We start from the raw sequence: 21,289 nt of genomic DNA on the forward strand, positions 1-21,289 counted from the left end.
GTAGACTAGCCAATGTTCGCTACACCGCTGCTTATATTGCTCGGGCAACACCTCACCGTGTTGCCCGGGCAACGCCTCACCTCATTCATCTCCAAAGGTTGACAGGAATATTAACTATATTAGAATATTGACTATATTTGGAGCGAGTATATTATTGGGATAATCTACTCGCTACAGGTAGTTAATAACTGGTTGAGAGAGGTACAGTCTTTAACATGGTTGGGAAGGTCATTCCACATTCTGGGCCCCTTGATTTGTAGAGCATTTCTAGTTTGATTAAGTCGTACTCTAGGAATATCAAAACTGTCTTACTTAAAACTTATCTTAACTTATCTTACTTAAAAACTTAATATCAAAACTTATCTTACTATTATTGAATGTCAATAACCGTATTATGCAATTTCAATTTCTTCTATTTCTTTCTTTATTATGCACCCCATACCCATCCCGTGGGCGGTGGTGTAAAGGATTACAGAGGCACATAATCGGTTCAGGAACTGAACCCTCTAGTTCGGTTAGCTAAGCAAGTAACAGTGTTTGACGCTAGTTACAAAATTATTAATGTTGTATACACATGTACACACACTCATACATACATGTATGTACGACGACTGGATCACTGTGTACAGGAGGCTGTTATGGCAGCAAACACTCTCCAGGCGATCATATATCTTGGATAAGTCGCTCCACATAATTGTCGCTTGGACCGTCGACTTCCTATGGCGTCACCTCTCACATATTTACGTCTCATTTCGTTATGAAATTTAGATTATTTCAGAGTAAAAATAGGTTTGATCATGTTCTACGTGTAGCACCAACATTATAGTAAGTAAATATACCATATTTCTTCATTACTTACGTAATGCTAGGACGATTTGTGTAGTTTTGGGCCGATTTGGGTAATTCTATGGACCCCCATTTGGTGGTGTATAAAACTGGGATTGTGTACCCTGATCTACTGACTTAGATTCCAAGCATGTACTACTGTGAAAGTAAATTTTCTTATATTTCTTCGGCAGCTTTGTTTAGTTAGTTTAAACCTACGGCCTCTTGTTCTTGAAGGTCCAGATACCAAGAATTTTTTCCAATCAATTTTATCAATTCCCGTTACTATTTTGTACGTAGTGATTGTATTGCCTCTTTTTCAATCTTCTAGTTTTGGCATATTTAATGTCTCTAAATTGTCCCTGTAGCTCTTGTTCTTCACTTCTGGGAGCCATTTAGTTGGATGTCTGCACCTTTTCTAGTTTGTTGATGTGCTTCTTAAGATATGGGACTATGGAACTGCTGCATATTTCAGTTTTGGTCTCACAAAGGTCTTGAACATTTTCTTTAGTATTTCACTATACATGTGAAAATTGAAAAAGCAATTCTGAAATTGGAAAGTGAAGCATAGGCTCCTTGCATGAAGTTCATTATGTGGTCCTCAGGTGATAGATTTCTATCTAGAACCACCCTTAGCTCTCTTTATCGGAATTTGTTAAAGATTTTCACATAATTTGTAGGCTGTGTGGGGTCTATATTTTCCTATTCCACATTCCATAACATGGCATTTATTTACATTAAACTCCATTTGCGAAGTGGTGCTCCAAACACTTACTTTGTCCAGGTCTTCTTGAAGTGCATGACAATCGTCTAAGTTTATTATCTTCCCTAGTATTGTAGCATCATCAGAAAATATGTTCATGTAATTCTGTATTCCATCTGGTAGATCATTTATGTAGACAATGAACATTACCAATGCAATAACTGAACCCTGTAGTACTCCACTCCTAACATTTCTCCGGTCTGATACATTGCCTCTTATTACTGCCCTCATTTTTGTTAAAAAAAATTTAATCCATGTTAGAAGCCTCCTCCCCGTCACTCCTCCAGTATGTTCCAGTTTCCTGAACAACCTCTTGTGTGGAACTCTGTTAAACGTCTTTTTTTTAGGTCCAGATAGATGCAGTAAACCCAACCATCTCTTTCCTGTAAAATCTCTAAGGCTCTACAGTATATCATAGAAACTGAGTAAATTCGTTACACAGGATCTTCCAGATCGAAACCATACTGTCTGTTGTTATATAATTTTTCTCCAGGTGTTCTACCCATTTAGTTTTAATTATTTTTTCTAATATTTTGACTATTATACTTGTCAATGATATGGCCAAACCTTAGCAGGAGGAAAGTCAAGGAAATAGGTCACATTTGTATTACCCAAGGGGTGATGGTGCTGCTTCTGTGATGATAGGCAGTAAGATATGGTGAATGGATTGGGTGACAATACTTTTAATTATAACAGGGTACTAGAGTAGCAGTAGAAAGAAGTCAATGCTAGAAAGTCATTCCTGCAATAGTTGGAAGAGGTCACCATTAAGTCCAATGATAACTTGAGTAGCTGTGTCAAAATTACACACTGCTAAACAACTAAGGACAGAGTGAAATCTAACTCCATATTACTAGAGTAATATCAATACCAGTCACCACGTGTGTGGACTCGGGAACAAATGTGCTCTAGTCTTTTCTTCAGAGGCACATTATGCTGGCCTTGATTACTGTCAGTACATGCCATATGCAGGGGATGAGGATGGTTTAGTGCAGCAATTTCCAACCCTTTTTTTGAATTCTCAACTCAATACTTTTAATACTCAAACCACCTCTGACCCTCTGCAAAGTTCATAATTTTTTTTTTAATAATCATGATAGATGGATGATTCAAGTGTACTCAGAATTTATGTTCTGTAACCCCCCCCCTCCCCAGTAAACATTTTGCCACCCCTCTTGGGGGTTGCAACTCACTAGTTGGAACCTGTGATTTAGTGGATCCATCTGTACAGTAAAATACTGAGTGCTCGTGTTTATGCTCAGTGTGAGACATCCAAGTGAACTCACTGGGTAACATTTAGACATATTCTATTTGGAGGTATCAAGAGATTGGCGAAGAGTTTCATTTCATCCTTTACCTTGGTAACTCCTGTGTATTCCCAAATTACTAGTGTTGAGAAGTGCCATGTAGAACATTAAATTAAGCCTAGGAGTCATTCTTACTAGAGCAGACTAGTTCTGTGTGAACTCCCATAGTCATCCAGTATGTCCCTCTGATTTCCTAGCTTTTCTTAGATAATTAATATGTTGTAGGTTAAATTTAAGATAGCTACAGTGAGCTGTCCATAATAGCATGGATAGGGATTGCACATCCAATGTTTAATATCAATATACATATTGGATGCAGAGACCATCAGGAAAAAAGTATATTACAATATATTGCACTGTCTAGTTCAGGATATTTAAAACACTCATATAAGAACACATATATTTGTATGAATTTAACTCACACCATGGTATAAACGACTGCTACACTGGCAAAAGCGATGCTAGTGGATGGAAGTCCGAGGCTGCTATTGATTTGGTGGTGAAGCAGTTTTGATTGGCTGGGCATTAGCATTTCTGTCCCAAATGACTGGGTAAAATTGTTTTGATTGGCTAGGTATTCGCACTCTTATTCTATATTGGCTGGTCACATATCTATGGCACAAATGTCACAGCCTGCACAAACTAGGTTCATCTAGTTCAGGCACTGAAGTTCAACATATGACCTCGTTTCAAAAAAAAAAATTAAATCCACATAAAAAAAAAATCTTCCCTGGCCAGCCAAATCAAATAATTTGCATCAGGAAGCATTCAAGCGAATAAGCTTAGACCCTACAGTAAAAGAAAAAAAAATCAATATGAAAGATGGGAAGGCATTTCATCATATTAGATGTACTTCATACCAAATAGCTAATGTACTGTCAGTGCTTAAACTGGATTTCACAGATAACTGTACATATGCCTAAACATTTATGCTCCAATGACAAAACACAAAGTACAGTATAAAGGGCATGATTTTGCATGTTGTCTGTAAAACCCAGCTTTGTAAGAAACATTTGATTATGTTCCACGATAATCAACCGTTTTCCACACTGCCAAGCCCTCACTAATGATACTGAAGACATTAAATACACAAAAGAATATAAATTAAAAGATCTTAGAAAGATATATAAAAAAATGGAAACTGTATGTACAAGATTATTTAGCCATGTCAGAATAAAAATGATCAGTGCTAAGTACATTTAAAATAATTGGCTTTTCTTGTGAATCAATATCTTTAGATCAATTCCAAGTATCAAATTCCTGAACCATAACAGTGGGCATAAACACTTATCACAAATGACCAATAAAGATTTATACACCAGGGCAAGTGGACATATCTATAGATGTCTTACTTGTCGCCTTCAGCTGACTGGGTGAAATCAATAGATGACATAATTCATCATCTACTGAAAACACAAGGTTGCCTAATAATGACTACGCTATCACCACTTCTTAAATTACTAACCAACTCTTCAACCTGAGTCCATCAATTAAGAGTAAAATATATTCAATAATACATTATATTAATCTCTCAATTAAACATTAATATAACATTTTTATTTCTTAAGGTCATGATAAATTCTTATAGCACCTACTCATTAGTTCTGCAACAGCTTTCAGAATCACCAACACCAAAGTGTGTCCAGACAATAGCACCGGGTGATGTCCATAGTTGGGAAGTTAAGTATAGTCTGGGTATAGATGAGTTACTACAGTAAGCATCTCGCCGACTATATACACAGTAAGAGACAACACTGCATCCCTAACCTGGGCAAAGAATTATGTAAAAATAAGACGAAGTTTTTAAATTTTCTTCATCTCTAATTAAAACGGCGGGCACTTACATAAGGAACTTTTATAACCATTACATCACCATTAAAATATTTAATAGTATTTAACTTGATAAAAATCAACAACTTTACCATATATTTATAAGCCACAAACTGATTAAAACATTATGACCATTTTCAGAGCCTCACTAAACTAATCAAGATGCAACTGTAAGCTGAATATTATACTGGTAATATATATATATATATATACTGCACTGTGTGTGTGTGTGTGTGTGTGTGTATATGTACATATACACTAATTATATATATATATATATATATATATATATATATATATATATATATATATATATATATATATATATATATATATATATATATATATATATATATATATAATGTGTGTGTGTGTAATACACATACATATATATACATATACACACACACACACACTTTCATTCACATGTGAATAATCAGACACTTTGTATAGTTTTTGGAGTCACATTTGGTTAAAATAATTATCACGAATTTCTGATCCTTAGGAAGACGGGAAACTCCATTTGGAGTTGCGAGCATGATATGCGGACTTAGAATGGTGGCGGCCCATTAGGGTATCGCAGCATTGGGTCAAAACTGCGAGCAAAATTATTGGCCATGCTGCAGGCATAGTCATCTTCAGAAGTTGGGACTAGTGAGGCCACTCCTAGCATGAGCAGCATTAGGGCCTGAATAGGTAGGGCAGCACGCATCACTCTCCCAAGGAACCTGTATGAGCGTTGCACAACGCCCTCATTGCTGCCCTCAGCACCTAGACCATCACTGTTTGAATGAAACAAAGTAAGAAATTTAGGATGGTGCTGAAAAATTAAGTAATATGATATCAAGTTATATATTGTATTGATTTATAAATATCAAAATTATGCTAGAAATATTTTATTCTCACTGTATATAAACTAAGAACTAATTGAAATACAAAAGCAAATACAATACAGCTAATGGACAAAATAAATTAAATATAATAATGCTCAATAAAAATATCTACAAATAAATATCACTTGACATAATTCTACTTTGTGTAATACAACATTTTGTGACAGAAGGTGCTTGGCAGGTTCCAGTGGCCAATTTTTACGTACTGAGCATCAGAATGGAAGCTCGCTGTCAGGGAGCTGGGTGAGGTTGGCCGCGAGAAAGAGAACTCGGCAGACTCGTACAGCTGGAAAAGAGAGTGCCCTTCATGTGCTACGTGCATTGGTGCATATCCTATTTTTCTCATGCAGGTCTGCAAAATCATATGAATAAATATACTATATGCCAAAATTATTTGTTGAGTAAGCTTTTAAGTACTTACCCCTGAAGATGCTAGTGATGCCAAAGAACTTGTGAAGTCTTGACCAAGCAACTGAGACAGCTGAGTCAGATGTTGAGAACACATCTGAAGTAGCAACTGAAGACGACGAGAGAGAAGTGCAAGGCGCTCACGTACAGCAGCACACTGGTCATCCTGTTGTGTGGGAAGAAGATGCTGTGCTGCTTCATGCAGAGATGCTACACGTGGTTCACACCGTTCAACTTCTGCACGTACATCCAGAACACGACCTACGCGATCACGCAGAGCTGGCTCTTCCATGTCCTCTTCAGCTGCTATCTTCAAAAGATTCTCCTCTGTTGTATCTGTCCATGCAAGCAGGTCAGAAATAGTAGTATGGAATTCTGCATTACCCATTAGGGTGGTTTGCAACTTTGCCTGCCATACAGAAGCTGCCGCACACACTGCTTCCCAGCGTTGGTTGGCAGCAGTGAGACGATCTCTTACTCGTGTGGCCCGTCTCTCATCACGTGTATGTTCAGCTAAATGCTTGCCAATGATGTTGAGTGACATTATCACTGACTTGTGGCCATCAAGATCCATCAGGAACTCCTATCACAAATGTAAGGTAATGTTCATATCAATGGAAATACATGGAAACCTTGCTAGATAGTATAAAATAATTGGCAGTTATATAACAAAAGTGGCAAGCAATAAGTCATACCCCTATACTAACCCTGTGATCTTGAGCAACTTCCTCCAACTGTTCCATTGGCGTAGGTGGACTATGCTGAGTTGACTGGGTAGCTTCGGCATGAGTTAACCACTGCTCCAGCCGCCACATATCATTTTCAAACTGTTGCCAATTGCGTCTGCAACACAGCGGGCACGTCAAGGAAGACGTCTCGCTGCAAGCAAACATGCACATGCATAGTAAGCCAATTCTACAGCTAGGTCTGCATTACCAACCAGAAACTAAATAAAATTCCCAAAACATTGGTAGCTAAGAATGGAAACACTCCACACTATTCTGTCACAGGCTTAAGTCTATGATATGTACAGTGTACACATTTTTAACTACAGGACATACATGGTTTTGCTTTATTTAAAAGAGAATGTCTGTTTGTCCAAAGTTGGCAGCCAGATGTTTGGGGCTAGCTTCATCCAACTTTGCAGAAAGGGGGAGGGAGGGAATGGTCTGTAGCGAGGTCTACTCGCTCCATTATCTCATTATCTTAATGGCATAACTAATTAGCACTAACTACACAAGCTATAATCCTATCCCTAATTACAGGTAACAGTTCTCACATCTTCATATCCTAGTAGAGAAAGGTGAGGGGGTATAGTTACCAAATATAAGGAAGCGATATGAGAAGAGACAAGAGTACAATTTCCAGTCAAGAATGTAGCACTCGGCGTAGGCAGTTCTAATCGTCTCCAAGACGCTACAGCTTCGACACAGAACAGGCAGCAGACTAGAATCGCATCGAGCTACAACTCTCTCCCACATAAAGCTCCACGATTGCGGCCACACTCAGCTCTCTGCTCTGCTCCAAGCTCCACCTGATTCTACGACACTGCTGTATCCAGGACTACTAAATTAACATGAAACTCACTAAATACTGTGTATCTAATCTACCCAACTACGTAACATAATCGTACGTTACAGGTCTGGAGTACGGGATGAATAAAAGCCGGTCAGGGTTACCAGAATTCAAGATAGAGCAACAATTGATTCAATGATAAAGATTAAGCCACCCAAGAGGTGGCATGGGCATGAATAGTCCGTAACTATATAGAGCAACGTGCCAAGGTCCACATTTTAACCCCATGATGTTTTTTGGCATTGCTTACCAGCTACACCTAGCTAAATATTTTGAAAATAAATATCTCAAACTATTCTTATTGTAATATACACCATTATTCACTGATCTCAAGAAAATTATAAGAAATATTTGCTATTAATACTTTGGCTGCAGTATCATAAAACAGACAATTTTCCCCCAACTTCAAAGGCTTTTTCAAGCCTTGCCCCTTTCTTAAAGAAAATGGGTAATTATTCTACTTGTGACTATTTCACACTATTTGGCTTCTCCCACTAGTGGACCACCAATGATAGGCTATTTTTTTTTTTTTTTTTTAAAGAGACGTCATCTTGCAGAGACTGGATGAGATATAAATTTCTGAATTCTGTAAATAGGTTTTGATGTCTCGTTTCTGCTGTATTCTACAAGGCATTATCTCACAACTAACCACACAATTTTAAAGCAGCTTTCTTAAATGCTAATTAGGCATTTTACTATAAATCCTTTCAGATCTACAAAGCCATTAACTATTAAAATACATTACTCTATATATAAAAATAGACTTGACACTGACACACGACTAAAACACAGCAGCTTTTAAATGCTTGGTATGTTTTTCATCAAATTAAACACTATATGAAATTTCCAAATACAGTATTTATATGTCATTAACACCAAACTTATTAATTTTATCTTAATTCTAGAAATTTATTTGATGTTTATAACTAGGAACATAGGATTTTTTTTTAGGCCTAATACAAACACTTCAAGACAAAATGAAAGCACACACAAAACTATAACATCATTTGAAAATTATATATACAATATATAAACATCACATTGACTGCTCTTAATTTTCTTAATTTAATAATTATCACTTTCGCGCTCCCGGCATGCGTGCCGCAAACTTAAGACGTTGTGCCCAGGGCGAGCACACGGCGACACCAAAATGTGTATACTCGTTTCAGTTTTCTCACCTTATTAATTCCAGTGCTACGTCGTTCGTTTTGGTATCATTGTGTTCGCAATAGAATTCCCTACAGGTGTATATGCATATAATGTTCAAAAGCCCAGCGTGACTCCCCACAGCAAAGCCTAAAGTTACCCATGAACGAGCACCAATTTGCACACTGCGGCCTAATGTGTATACTTGTTCAGTTTGATAACATCAACTTTCGTCTTACGTCTTTCATTTTGGTATCAAATTGTTCGCAATATAAAGGCGCGTATTTTAAAACTCGTCCCATAATAATAGAGGAATAATTGGAATTTTAATAAATATTTTAATTTTGGACACTCATCATCATAAAATTATTTATATCTTTCCAGTGTTCCGACATAAATTTTCATGTTACATCTTTCATTTTGGTATCAAATTGTTAGCAATCAAAAGGCGTGCATTTTAAAACTAGTCCCATAATAATAGCACAATAAATAGAATGTTAACAAATATTTTAAAATTTTGCCCAAAAATGTATTTATAATCTTTCAAGTGTTCTGACTTCAAAGTTTCGTGTTACATCTTTCATTTTGGTATCAAGTTGTGGGCAATTTAAAGGCGCTCATTTTGAAACTATCCCAAAGTCGATCGAATAAAAAATGAACTTTATACAAATATTTTATTGTTGGACTCGTATACAAGTCACAAGTGATGACTCAAGAGAAAAATTAGTAACTTGTTTTCGTGCCACGAGAGTGCGAAAGTGTTTTAACATCGTGCCACGAGTGCGAAAGTGTTTTAACAATGAAAACAATATATATATATATATATATATATATATATATATATATATATATATATATATATATATATATATATATATATGTCGTACCTAGTAGCCAGAACTCTCTTCTCAGCCTACTATGCAAGGCCCGATTTGCCTAATAAGCCAAGTTTTCAGGAATTAATTGTTTTTCGACAACCTAACCTACCTAACCTAACCTAACCTAACTTTTTCGGCTACCTAACCAAACCTAACCTATAAAGATAGGTTAGGTTAGGTTAGGTAGGGTTGGATAGGTTCGGTCATATATCTACGTTAATTTTAATTCCAATAAAAAAAAATTGACCTCATACATAATGAAATGGGTAGTTTTATCATTTCATAAGAAAAAAATTAGAGAAAATATAATAATTCAGGAAAAATTGGCTTATTAGGCAAATCGGGCCTTGCATAGTAGTCCAAAAAGTGCGTTCTGGCTATTAGGTACGACATATATATATATATATATTAAACTAAATAAGAAAATGTATATTTTTGTGACAAAAGTATGTTACCTGTTCTCTTTGAGCCTCTGTTGCTTTGCTTGTGAAAGGCCCTCCAATTGTTTAAATTCTTCTATAACAACATCTATTTCAGGGTGAAGATCTCTTGCTTCACTGTCATCACCAGTATGCCGCACCAAGGAGCTCAAAAGGTCTACAGATGACCGACATCCTGCTAGTTGCTTCGACTACGTACAATGAAGAGAATATTAGAAAAGTAAATATTATCACTTTAGAAATATGAAAAAGTAAATATTATCACTTTAGAAATATGAAAAAGTAAATATTATCACTTTAGAATATGAAAAAGTAAAACTATCTTTCTGTTCAAACTATGCTATAGCTGAACAAATTTTACATTTGAACTTTTGCTTATATATATTTATATACTGTACATGTAATTATGTTTTAATACAAGCATATATTAGGTAAGATACTTCTGTACTTACAAAGGAATAGTACATCTTGTCAACTTCAGCCCCTTGTGGTGTGGGGCATTTCAGCGCTTCTTCTAATTGTGCAAGAAGTCTCTTGCTTTCATCGAGTGCAACACGCATCTCTACAGCCAAGGACCTCCCACCCACTGCACCAATGAGTGACATATCTGTTGAACTGAAGGTTGGTTCTAAGTTGAGTAGCTCTGCATCTGACATCAGAGGGACTTTGTAGTCATCATCTTCCTGATCTTGAAGTGATCTTTCTTCAGAAAGTCTTAGTGTCCTGTGAGTAGTCTCTAAAATCTGTGTGGTTGTAGTTATTGTTGTGATTTGAGTTATTTCAATCTCAATAGCTTCTTGTAAGGCCAAAAGGTGAGAGTGAATGTGTTTCCTCGCTATCCAATACTCTGTAAGACTTTCTTCTATGAGGATACAATCAGAATTGCAGCTTCTCTTAAAAAGGTAAATAATCATATCATCAAAGCTCTTTAATTGTGCCTCGTGTTTTTCATATTCAGCAACAAGTTCTAAAAGAGCCCTCTTTTTGTATTCCAGATCTCCTTGTGACTGATGTTCATATTCAGATACTTTAAGATCAAAATCATTGAGCCAAGACATTAACTGTTCTCTTGTATTTTCAAATTCTTCATATAATCTTCTACTATACATCAGACGCCTTAAAATTACAGTAACATGATAGCTAAGGATGTGGAATCGTGCATTGGAAGTCTTAACCATTGTTCTGATTTCATTAGCTTGATCCAATCTATTTTCTCTTCCATAAGGTCTTGCCAGCACTCTGTAGTTTTGGTTAAGATTTTCATATTGAAGTGTTTGGTCATGAATCAAAGGTTGCAGCTCGTGGACCATGGAGATTCTCTCCTCAATTTTGTTGTATGGTACAAGTGTCGACGAGGCAGATATCTCGCTTACTTTTGACTCCATCATGGTTAACCAGGTTTCAAAAGAAGTGTTCACTGCAATGAGGTCCTGCCACATTTTCCATGTCTTCTTGATGAATACTTTTCTTTCAGCAGAGCGAGTACAAATCTCCCCCCATCGGCGCTCAAGATTATGATGTGCCTCCTGCAGAGAGTCTGTGTCACCATTTGCATCAAATTCTGTACAGTCACGAATTACCATATCACAAAGGTTTAAGACAGAAGAAATGGTTCCACTCTGCTTTTCAATCTCCTTTCGTATCTCTTCTTCAGCTTCTAAGAGATGATCTATTTGTTTCTTGGAACTATTCTGGAAGACCACAGGACTTGACAGCTTTTTCTCAATTAAGAAAAGCCATTCCTTCAGTTCTGCTAATGTAACCTCAGCCTTGTTAATGGTGGTAACAATGTCCTGAAGCTTTTGTTTTCTACTACTACATTTATCATGAATATGCTTCCAAGTTGTTTCAATTTTGTCTACTTTCTCTTTCAAGTCAGCAGCCTGATCTTCATTACTACAGGATATTAATTCTTCACCCTCAGATATAAGCCAAAGTTTTTCTATGCTCTTAGTCTTTATATCTTCTTGATAGTCATGCTCAAGTTTTCTAATTAGAGTGTCAATGTACTGTTCTGAGCCGCCATCAATTTTAGCTTCCATATCCTTAGCCCAGGAAAGGAACTGCTGATATCTAGTATCATACAATTGCCATAACTCTAATCTATCCTCCAAGGTACTAATTCTGAGTCTGTACTGATGGAGCAGCTCGGCTTGTAACTGTGTGACCCGCCACATTCGTTGGGTAACTAGTCGAAGATCAGCAGGAGTTAGTGAATCAATCATCTCTTCCCGAGTGGTTCTTAACAATGACAAATCTCCAGTTAAGGCTTCCAAAGACGCAGTAATTCTATGGTATTTCGTGATGGTTTCTTGCACACTGCTGAAATCTGAAGGAAGATCAGCAGACAATCCAGCCTGCAAATCACTTAACACAGTATGGAGTTTATTGTATACTTCTTCATAGCGTCGCCATAGTTTAGAGCTTTTGTTAAGGTAACTGAGCCAAGTTTCTACACCAGCACGCATATTTGTCACACGCTGCTGCAGAGATGCTAGTTCTGCCTTTATGATGGAGTGTATACTTGGATCACATGATGACATTAATTTTTGGCAAAGTTTTGCAACACCTTCTACTTGTTCTTCTCCACGACATAATTGTTCTAGCAAGGACTGCAGTCTACTGATAACTTTATCAAGTCGCCTACGAGCAACTTGCCTCAACTGGAGGCCTTGTTTCTCTTGTTCTAGCGCCAATATCCAAGTTTGCAACTGAGCCACCTTGACTCGATACGTTTCCCAAGTGGCAATAGTTTGGAGTAAAATTTGCTCTCGTTCACTGACTGTAGTAAGAACAGTTTTGTGCCGCAGAATAAGTTCACGTAAACGACCTTGTAGGTCTTTGATTCGTGGAGGTGCATCCTCTTGTTGTGCTTGCTCTTGCATTGTTGACAGGACATTGGTCTGTGTGGTTAGGATGGAACGGTGAACCTGGCACAGGCGGGAGGCTTCGTGGAGACCCTCACGTGAGGCAGGGGCTGGTGCATTCATTTCTGCCTCCACACTTTCCACGTATTGCTTCCAAGTGATCAGAGCAGCTGCAAGTTGTTCATCATCACCACCAAGACCCGCCACCACTTGTTCATAACGAGAGTGTGTATCACGAACTGCAATCTGCCAAGCTTCTACCACCTGTGTTGGGCCACTCTCAATAATGGGTCCACCAGAGCTACCCAAAGTCACCAATTGATCTTGCAGTTGGACAGCTCGCTCTGCCGCCTGCTCTAGCCCAGGTTCAGGCAATGCTAGAAGAGTTTTTGCACCATTGATGCCAGCTTGTAGCTCATGTAGAGCAGCCTCCTCTTGTTGTTGGTTTTCAGCATCCACTTGTAGTGCCAAGCTGCTGCTGAGCTGAGTAATAGCTTCTGTCAAATTAGTGATTCTAAATCCTAGCCGCTCAACCTCGGCGACGAGGGGTGTATCCTGTGCAGAGTCTTCTGCAACATGTAATTGGATTTGGCGAGCCAACTGCCTCAACTCCGACACCCGCTCTCCAGACCACGCTGCCTCTCCAACTAGCACCTGGAACACCAAGAAGAATACAATATGACTATCTTAATTATTCAACTCATCAATGGCTTTAAATTTATCTTCGAGAAGTAAAAACATAAGACTGTTAGGCTTATCATTATAGTCCTAGCAATGGGCAAGATTTTCATGCTAGTTATATTATTACTGTGCTACATTCTTACGAATGCAACAAGTATTCACCAACTAATCTACCCTGCCTTAGCTTCGTTAGAAACAAAATATAAGGGGTAAAGGATAGCACTATCTTTTATGCATATAAAGGACAAGTGTGATGGCAACAAACGGTTTAAAAATTGTAATGTGTCCGAAATATGTTTACAGAGGCGCCTGGTCAAGGCGCTTCATCGTGAGTATTCTGCAGGTGGAGCAGAGGAGGAGGTAGAATCAATGGCGCCTGACGAGTAGTGGTACAGTAGGAGCCTTGCTTCGGTGACGGCGATGTACTTGTACTTACGGAGCATAATGGACTGTTTTATCTGAACAAAAAACCAAAGGACCGCATGTGTGGCCATCACTACAATGCATCGAACTGGTAGGGTTGTGTAAGTGGATTTAATATAGCCGGTTTGGTCCCTTCTTTTGATAATTACTTAATAAAGCTAGACTCCTCACAAAGAAAGAGAAAATTGCATTTCTGTAAGCCAAAGCACCATCTCCAAACTTCCAATATGTATTATACTGGCGTATTTTTCATGACTAACCATCATTAAGGAAATGTATATGTTTATCTCTCAGAATGTTTGGTAATATGTTTATTGTTTGTGATGTGTGTATATGTATGTATTAAGACGATGTACTGAACGGGGTGAGAATAGCTTGAGCTACCTCATCCCTTTGTGTGTATTTTGCCTTAATAAACTTATTTCAATTTCAATTTCAAAACCATCATTACTAAGCCCGCTGTATAATTAACTGATTATTTAGCCCATTTTATAACTTTAATTTCTTGATGCCTAACCAAACCGATTGCATCGACTTATAGTATAGATAAGAACCTACACATTATTACCTTAAATTGTAATGTGTGCAACACCTGTATCATCACATTGGTTGGTAACTGCCTATGCAATCTATCCCATCTCTGTTAAATAATAACAATGAACCTTTAACAAAATCACTTTACTGCATATTCAGGTCAAAACAAGGTTGTTTACCTCCTACTGCACAATTAAATGTGCTCAATAACCACTGCAGCTCGTGTAATGTGACTTAGTTTGTTCTTTGTCTCATAGCGTGAGCCATTACCCTAAGTACCTTATGGTAGAACACGCATGGCTAGTTGGGCTTACAGAATGTCAAATCTGAGACATGCAAACACCAATTCTGTTAACTCTGGAAACCAGTTTTATTTTAGCTTTTTCGTGTTAGCCAATGAAATATCGAGACTCGGTCACGATGGACAAGTTGAAGTGCTATGTTTACCTTTTGTTGTTGTCAGTGTAATCGCGGTCTAGGTGCATGGAGACTAGCTCCTGAGCCACGACCAAGTCGAGCCAAAGTTTCCGTTACAGACATCACCACAAAGACCACAAGATAACTGTTTATAGTGATGTGAAAGCTCCAGACAGGATGCCTCCAGCACCACTTCTCGCAAGTTTACCTTCACCCTTTGTTATTCCCATTCCACTTCACGGAGCTCTTTAATTTGATTTCTTGAATTTCTTCTAATACAAACACCCTTGGCATAAAAATAAACAAAATATGACCTTAGCCAATACAACATAACATCATGTTGCAATATGGTTTAAAACCACACTTTTCTCGTTACGAAGAAATAAAACAAGTTATGGAAGCCGGAGAAACATTAACAGCTTCATCAACTTCGAAATATGATAAAATTAAATGATTTTGTGCAAACAGAGAAGACAGAAACAGCGAATAATAAACAGTGTACAGCATCAAAGTGGAAGTCTCAAAAGAACAAAATAGCGGTAAAGGTATATGCTGGAAAAGTCTACAGTTTGGGCCTTGGCACTATGCACTAATGTATACTTTATCTGTACACACACACACAATCATGTGCCACAGGTTAGGGGAGCCGGTGGCCGAGCGGACAGCACGCTGGACACGTGATCCTGTGGTCCCTGGTTCGATCCCGGGCGCCGACGAGAAACGATGGGAAGATTTCTTTCACCCTATGCCCTTGTTACCTAGCAGTAAATAGGTACCTAGGAGTTAGTCGGCTGTCACGGGCTGCTTCCTGGTGTGCGTGTTTGTGTGTGTGTGTGTGTTACAGTGTAAGTTCTTACATCTGGCAGCTTTCTCAAAACCCAAATGTCGAGTACACAATGTGTCAACTTTGTGAAAGAGAAAACATGCACTCTCTTGAACATTATATTGTAGAATGTCTCATATTGACTGACTTTCGCCCTCCTGGGCTAAGGTATGCTGAACCCTGTAATTACTATATGAGTACTGGAACACTTGATGATATATTAGATTTGTACCCAAGATTGACCATGTAATGTATCATTTATATATCAACTATACATACGATATATGTATGTGATGTAAGTATATAACCTGAGCTTGTAAAAGCATCTTAATCACCTTCAGTGGTTAAGTGCTTAATAACACACTAGTTTCTCTATCAGCTATCTTACTCTCTCACAGTAGGAGAGCCATAAATGTATGTGTATGTATGTGTACATATGTATATGTGTGCGTATGTATATGTGTATAAAGTATATGTGGAAGCTGATAAGAATTACATTTCACCTTTGTAAATGCACATTAATGACACTATGTAATGAACACATCGACCACTTTATGTAGGGCAGACCTAACTCTGTGTGTGGATTTATGTCTGTAGGTTAGATTAGCATTTTAAAAGCACTACAATCACTTTCTGTGGTTGACTGTATTTGTGTGGGTGATTAAATATGTATGTGTATTATGTATACGTATATATATGTACATGTATGTATGAGTATGTGTACATGTATACATAACATTAATAATTTTGTAATTAGCGTCAAAAGATTGTTATTTCCTTAGCTAAACGAACTAGAGGGGTTCAGTTCCTGAACCGATTATGTGCCTCTGTAAGCCTTTACTCCACCGCCCACGGGATGGGTATGGGGTGCATAATAAAGAAAGAAATTGAATTGTGGTTGATTGTTCAATAAATCCCTGAACTATTTTTGAGATATGATCTGTTAAACTATATGTTTAACAGATCTCTTACCCTGTTCATGGAGGACAGAAGAAAATGTATATACCTGTATGCTGGTTAGCATTGTAAATGTGTGGCCACGTTCGTGGTAGAAAATAATAATAATAACAATAATAAAACTTCCTCATGGAGGAGGAGGAGGCGCTAGCCACTGGATGGGTAGGAGTGAGAGAGGGGGGGAGGGGAGGGAGGGCGTGTTGGGGGAAGGGGGAGGCAGGAGAGGGAAGTGCCGTCACCACCACGAATACTTCCATCCTCCTCAACGCACGTATTACAATCCACTCAATCGTGACGCCTTTATCCATTTGCTGATTTACTTCTGTTAAATGTTATCACAAATTAAGTGTAATGTTAAAATGTCAGAACGCTACTACTATTTTCCCGGGTAGCCATAATCATCTCGCTGCATTTGCCTTAAATGCCATATCCAATTAAGGGTCACCACGTCAACCAGTGATGGTAATATACGGTGCGTACCGCTAGTCCACCAGCATCCCTGAGTTTGGTTATATGCCCTCGAGTATCACACTTTTTTGCTTTAGAGTTATTCCTGCACGGACCCTTAGCTTACGTAAGCTAGGGTGGTTGCCGGTAGATGAGTATCCATGACTTGAATGTTGATATTAGTAAAGTAATATCAACTTGAATGTTGATATTAGTAAAGTAATATCAACTTGAATGTTGATATTAGTAAAGTAATATCAACATTCAAAGTTCTATGAATTTTAAATCTTTGTTGTTAACACGCATGTGAAATTGTATTTAATTTGTATCTCGTCTTTGTTAGATAATTTTGAATGGTATGTCCGGTATTTTCCACGATGCTAACATTTCCTTTCTTCTTGGGCATTCCAATCTCTGCTGTAAAAACAGCAATATTTCAGGACATTAGGGAAGACACAAGAGCAGCCACTGACACACAGGCCAGAAAGCACGAGTATAAAGTTCTATGACATGTTTAGACCCGAGAATTATATGTCCGGACAGCATAAGACATCCACTAAACAGTGACATTGTAATTGTCAGAATTAGGCTGGGATACTGATATCTATGGCAGGTGCTGGGATACTGATATCTATGGCAGGTGCTGGGATACTGATATCTATGGCAGGTGCTGGGATACTGATATCTATGGCAGGTGACTGCTGATAATGAGTCCCCCAATGGTCAACATTCAAGTTGTAAACTGTGTGAACAAGAGCTGGGACATACTCTCCAACACTATATCTGTCATTGCCCTCTTATATGTGACTTCAGACCAAATGGTATGAGATACTTTGAGCTGTGTAATTACTTCATACACTCAGGAATATTGGAAGATATTCTTGTGTTGTACCCAGATTTTGCTAGTGGAGGTTCAGATCAGCCTTACATTTTATGTTCTCTTCTGATTTTTAGTCAGAGTTGATTTGTTTTTGTATTGAGGCTGGTATTTGCTCCTGCACGTGCATCTCAAATATTCTACTGTGTCCTGTTCACAAAATAAGTGATTCACAATTGGTTGAAATCTTCTCTACCATCCTGCAGACCTTGATGTAGCTGCTGCTGCTTTATTGCTGGCGGAGTCAGGTAAAGGGCGTGGTGCTGACGGTAGCCCGAAGCAGAAAGCAGAAAACTTGAGCGAGGTCAGGGGGTAGAGCTGGAAGCTCTCTACCCCCTGGTAGACAGCAGAGAGCTCGGATATGGCCGGGAGTAGCTCTGTTCCGTGGCGAGGCTTGTGGGAGAGTAGGAACTTGACTCATAGAGCGTTACGTCGTATGATAATGCATATTGGTGGTGTTTGGAGAAGATCTGCGGTATATTCAGAGCTGTTGTTGTCTTAGGATCAGCTACTCACAACATAAGTTCCATGCATCATGGGCTATGGTGAGCCCGTAGTGGACTCATCTGGCACAGGAGCGGGGCTGTGTGATGAAGATTAAGCCACCCAAGAGGTAGCACGGGCATGAATAACCCGTAAGTGGTGGCCCATTTGAGCCATTACCAGTATCAAGAGCTGATACTGGAGATCTGTTGAGGTGCGACTGCACCCTGCGTGACGGGAGATGTCTCCCGAGTGATGTTATGTTCCTAATCGGCTTATATCTACGCTTCATCTGACCTGTTTCTTGGCCAAGGCTCTTGTAAACCGGCTGGTGGAAAAGCTTGCTGGCTATTGGAACTTCTTGGGGACATATATTATGTAACTGATGATGTCATTGACTGTTAGTGAATAGACTGTAGGTGTTATTAGCGATTAGGAGGATTATTGGGAACCTTTAGGTCGTTACAATATAATTTCTTGGAATGTGGAATAGCTTGGGGATGATTTAAGAAGCAGGCACATTAAGAGACAATGTACACCAATATAAATAATCAAATTATAGATAATATACAAATTTGCAAAATATGAATGAATACGTCGGCGATAAATATATAAAAGTGTAAACATGAAACATGCATATAATTTGTAAGGAATCCGAGAGCAAACTAGCAAGAAGTACTGCGGGAACGACAGTATCTGTGTTGTGGGGCCGCGTGTGTGGGAGAACTACACCTGGGCCCCCACACACCAAGCCTCGTGGACTTGATTTTATTACCTTACTCAGGCATTCACCTAGTTGTGCTTGAGCTCTGGTTCTTTCGGCCCGCCTCTCGACTGTCAATCAACCTTTTTCTCCCCCGCACACACATTGAAAAAGGTATATCGGCATTTTTTCCAGTTGGTCTTGAGTACAGAAGGGTTACATAGCCTTTGATAGCCAGCACTGGCAGATTTTGGATGGATTGAGAGGATAACCTCAAGAACATGGGAGTGAACAAAACAATTGCAAAGTTCCAGGTGCCTCATACAGCCAGGTTTACAGAGTCAAATTATTGGATAGTTAATCATTCCTGCTCGCAGTTTACACACGGGGTGCTCAGGAATGGGAAAGCCGTCACTTGTGCCCACCTGCCACAACCCTCCCTGATCCTGGTAAACAATGCATCACGCTATTGTGATTTCTGCGAGTACTGATCCTGGTAATTACTTAGCCGCACTGTCTACTATACTATTTATACTGCCCATACAGATCTAAACAGATCATAAGTTTGTATACTATTGCTTTCCGATCTTTAAGTGTCCGAGATTCTCTATCAGACCTGAATGTGTGGAGCAAAATAGTTTTAGAAACAGATGTGATGTAAGAAGTTCTAGTTCAGTTTCATCTTTGTTCCATACGATGTGTAATCACGAATATATATATTGTGTGAGATGCTATCCATACGAAAAGAGATCGTAAACCTTTTATTATGTTCAACGGAAGTTTTCAAGTGATTTAAATGCACTAGTAGCTACGTATAGTGCAGCTAGTTGTGAGTGACTACGTCCACCAAATAGAGATGGGACCAACCTAATGTTTTAGCCTATAATCATCATTAATATTAAAAGTGGGTAGGCTTAACAGGCTCTCTACCTTGGCGAAGACAAGTATATCAAATCCGCCAGTCATCGTTAGTTCTTGCACACACACACATTATATATATATATATATATATATATATATATATATATATATATATATATATATATATATATATATATATATATGTATATATATATATATATATATATATATATATATATATATATATATATATATATATATATATATAAAGCTATGACACAAAACTTTCTTCCTTCGGGTATTTTCATATGATATATGTGGATTATTAAGTTTTAGTCCACACAGAGCATATTGCACTTTTAACCAATGCAGAATTGGCGAAATTTATACTTATAATCCTTCCTTAAGATGCTGATACTATCATCCCTCAAATATAAGAGACCAAACCAAGAGTGGGTGTCATGCAGTAGCCAGGTTTTAAATCCACCTGTAATCACCAGCTCTGGGTGTATCACAGCTGAGGTAACAGGGGCATAGGATGAAAGAAACTCTGCCCATTGTTTCTCGCCGGCGCCCGGGATTGAACCCGGGACCACAAGATCACAAGTCCAGTGTGCTTTCTATTCCGGTCTACACCTCGCCTGAACCAACAAGCATCATCTGTAAACACCTCCCACAATACTCGTGGGGGCCCGCTTTACGCTCACATAAACACTAACAAGTATAACCCACACGCCGTCATTGGATATGTAGATTGTGCTCTGGTAAAAATATTATGAACATGATCAAGTGTCTTTTGTGAAAATTATAAATTTCAGTAAGAAGGCAGAGCGGAGATTCATGTTTCGTGGTCAAACATCAGCACTAATCTAGTATACAAAGGTGTACACTAATCTAGTATACGAAGATGTACACTAATCTAGTATACAAAGATGTACACTAATCTAGTATACAAAGATGTACACTAATCTAGTATCCAAAGGTGTACACTAATCTAGTATGCAAAGGTGTATTTCCCTTGCACTAAAAAGTCCGGCAAATACTGTAATTGATAACTAATACTAATACTAATTCATTGTGTCTGGGGACAGGCAGCCAGAGTGTATACATACAACCGCGGAGATCTTCAAGAGAAAACTAGTGTTTCTTCA

General features: G+C 38.3%; 1 protein-coding gene across 6 annotated transcripts in view; it reads right to left on the bottom strand.

Annotated features, from left to right (window-relative positions):
• Positions 1-3,281: 3,281 nt before the first annotated feature.
• LOC123775278 (uncharacterized) overlaps positions 3,282-21,289 on the bottom strand; it is a 477,428-nt gene continuing 459,420 nt past the window's right edge. For all 6 annotated transcript variants that reach the window (XM_069311593.1, XM_069311592.1, XM_069311596.1 and 3 more), the window contains 6 exons: positions 10,518-13,586; positions 10,081-10,256; positions 6,734-6,905; positions 6,040-6,609; positions 5,825-5,904; positions 3,282-5,507 (listed from right to left, as the gene is read on the bottom strand). In XM_069311593.1, coding sequence (XP_069167694.1) covers positions 5,276-5,507; positions 5,825-5,904; positions 6,040-6,609; positions 6,734-6,905; positions 10,081-10,256; positions 10,518-13,586 — 4,299 coding nt within the window. In that variant the 3' untranslated portion in view covers positions 3,282-5,275. The remainder of the gene's footprint in view (positions 5,508-5,824; positions 5,905-6,039; positions 6,610-6,733; positions 6,906-10,080; positions 10,257-10,517; positions 13,587-21,289) is intronic.

The sequence above is a fragment of the Procambarus clarkii genome, chromosome 70 (assembly GCF_040958095.1).
Source record: "Procambarus clarkii isolate CNS0578487 chromosome 70, FALCON_Pclarkii_2.0, whole genome shotgun sequence".
Taxonomy (NCBI): domain Eukaryota; kingdom Metazoa; phylum Arthropoda; class Malacostraca; order Decapoda; family Cambaridae; genus Procambarus; species Procambarus clarkii.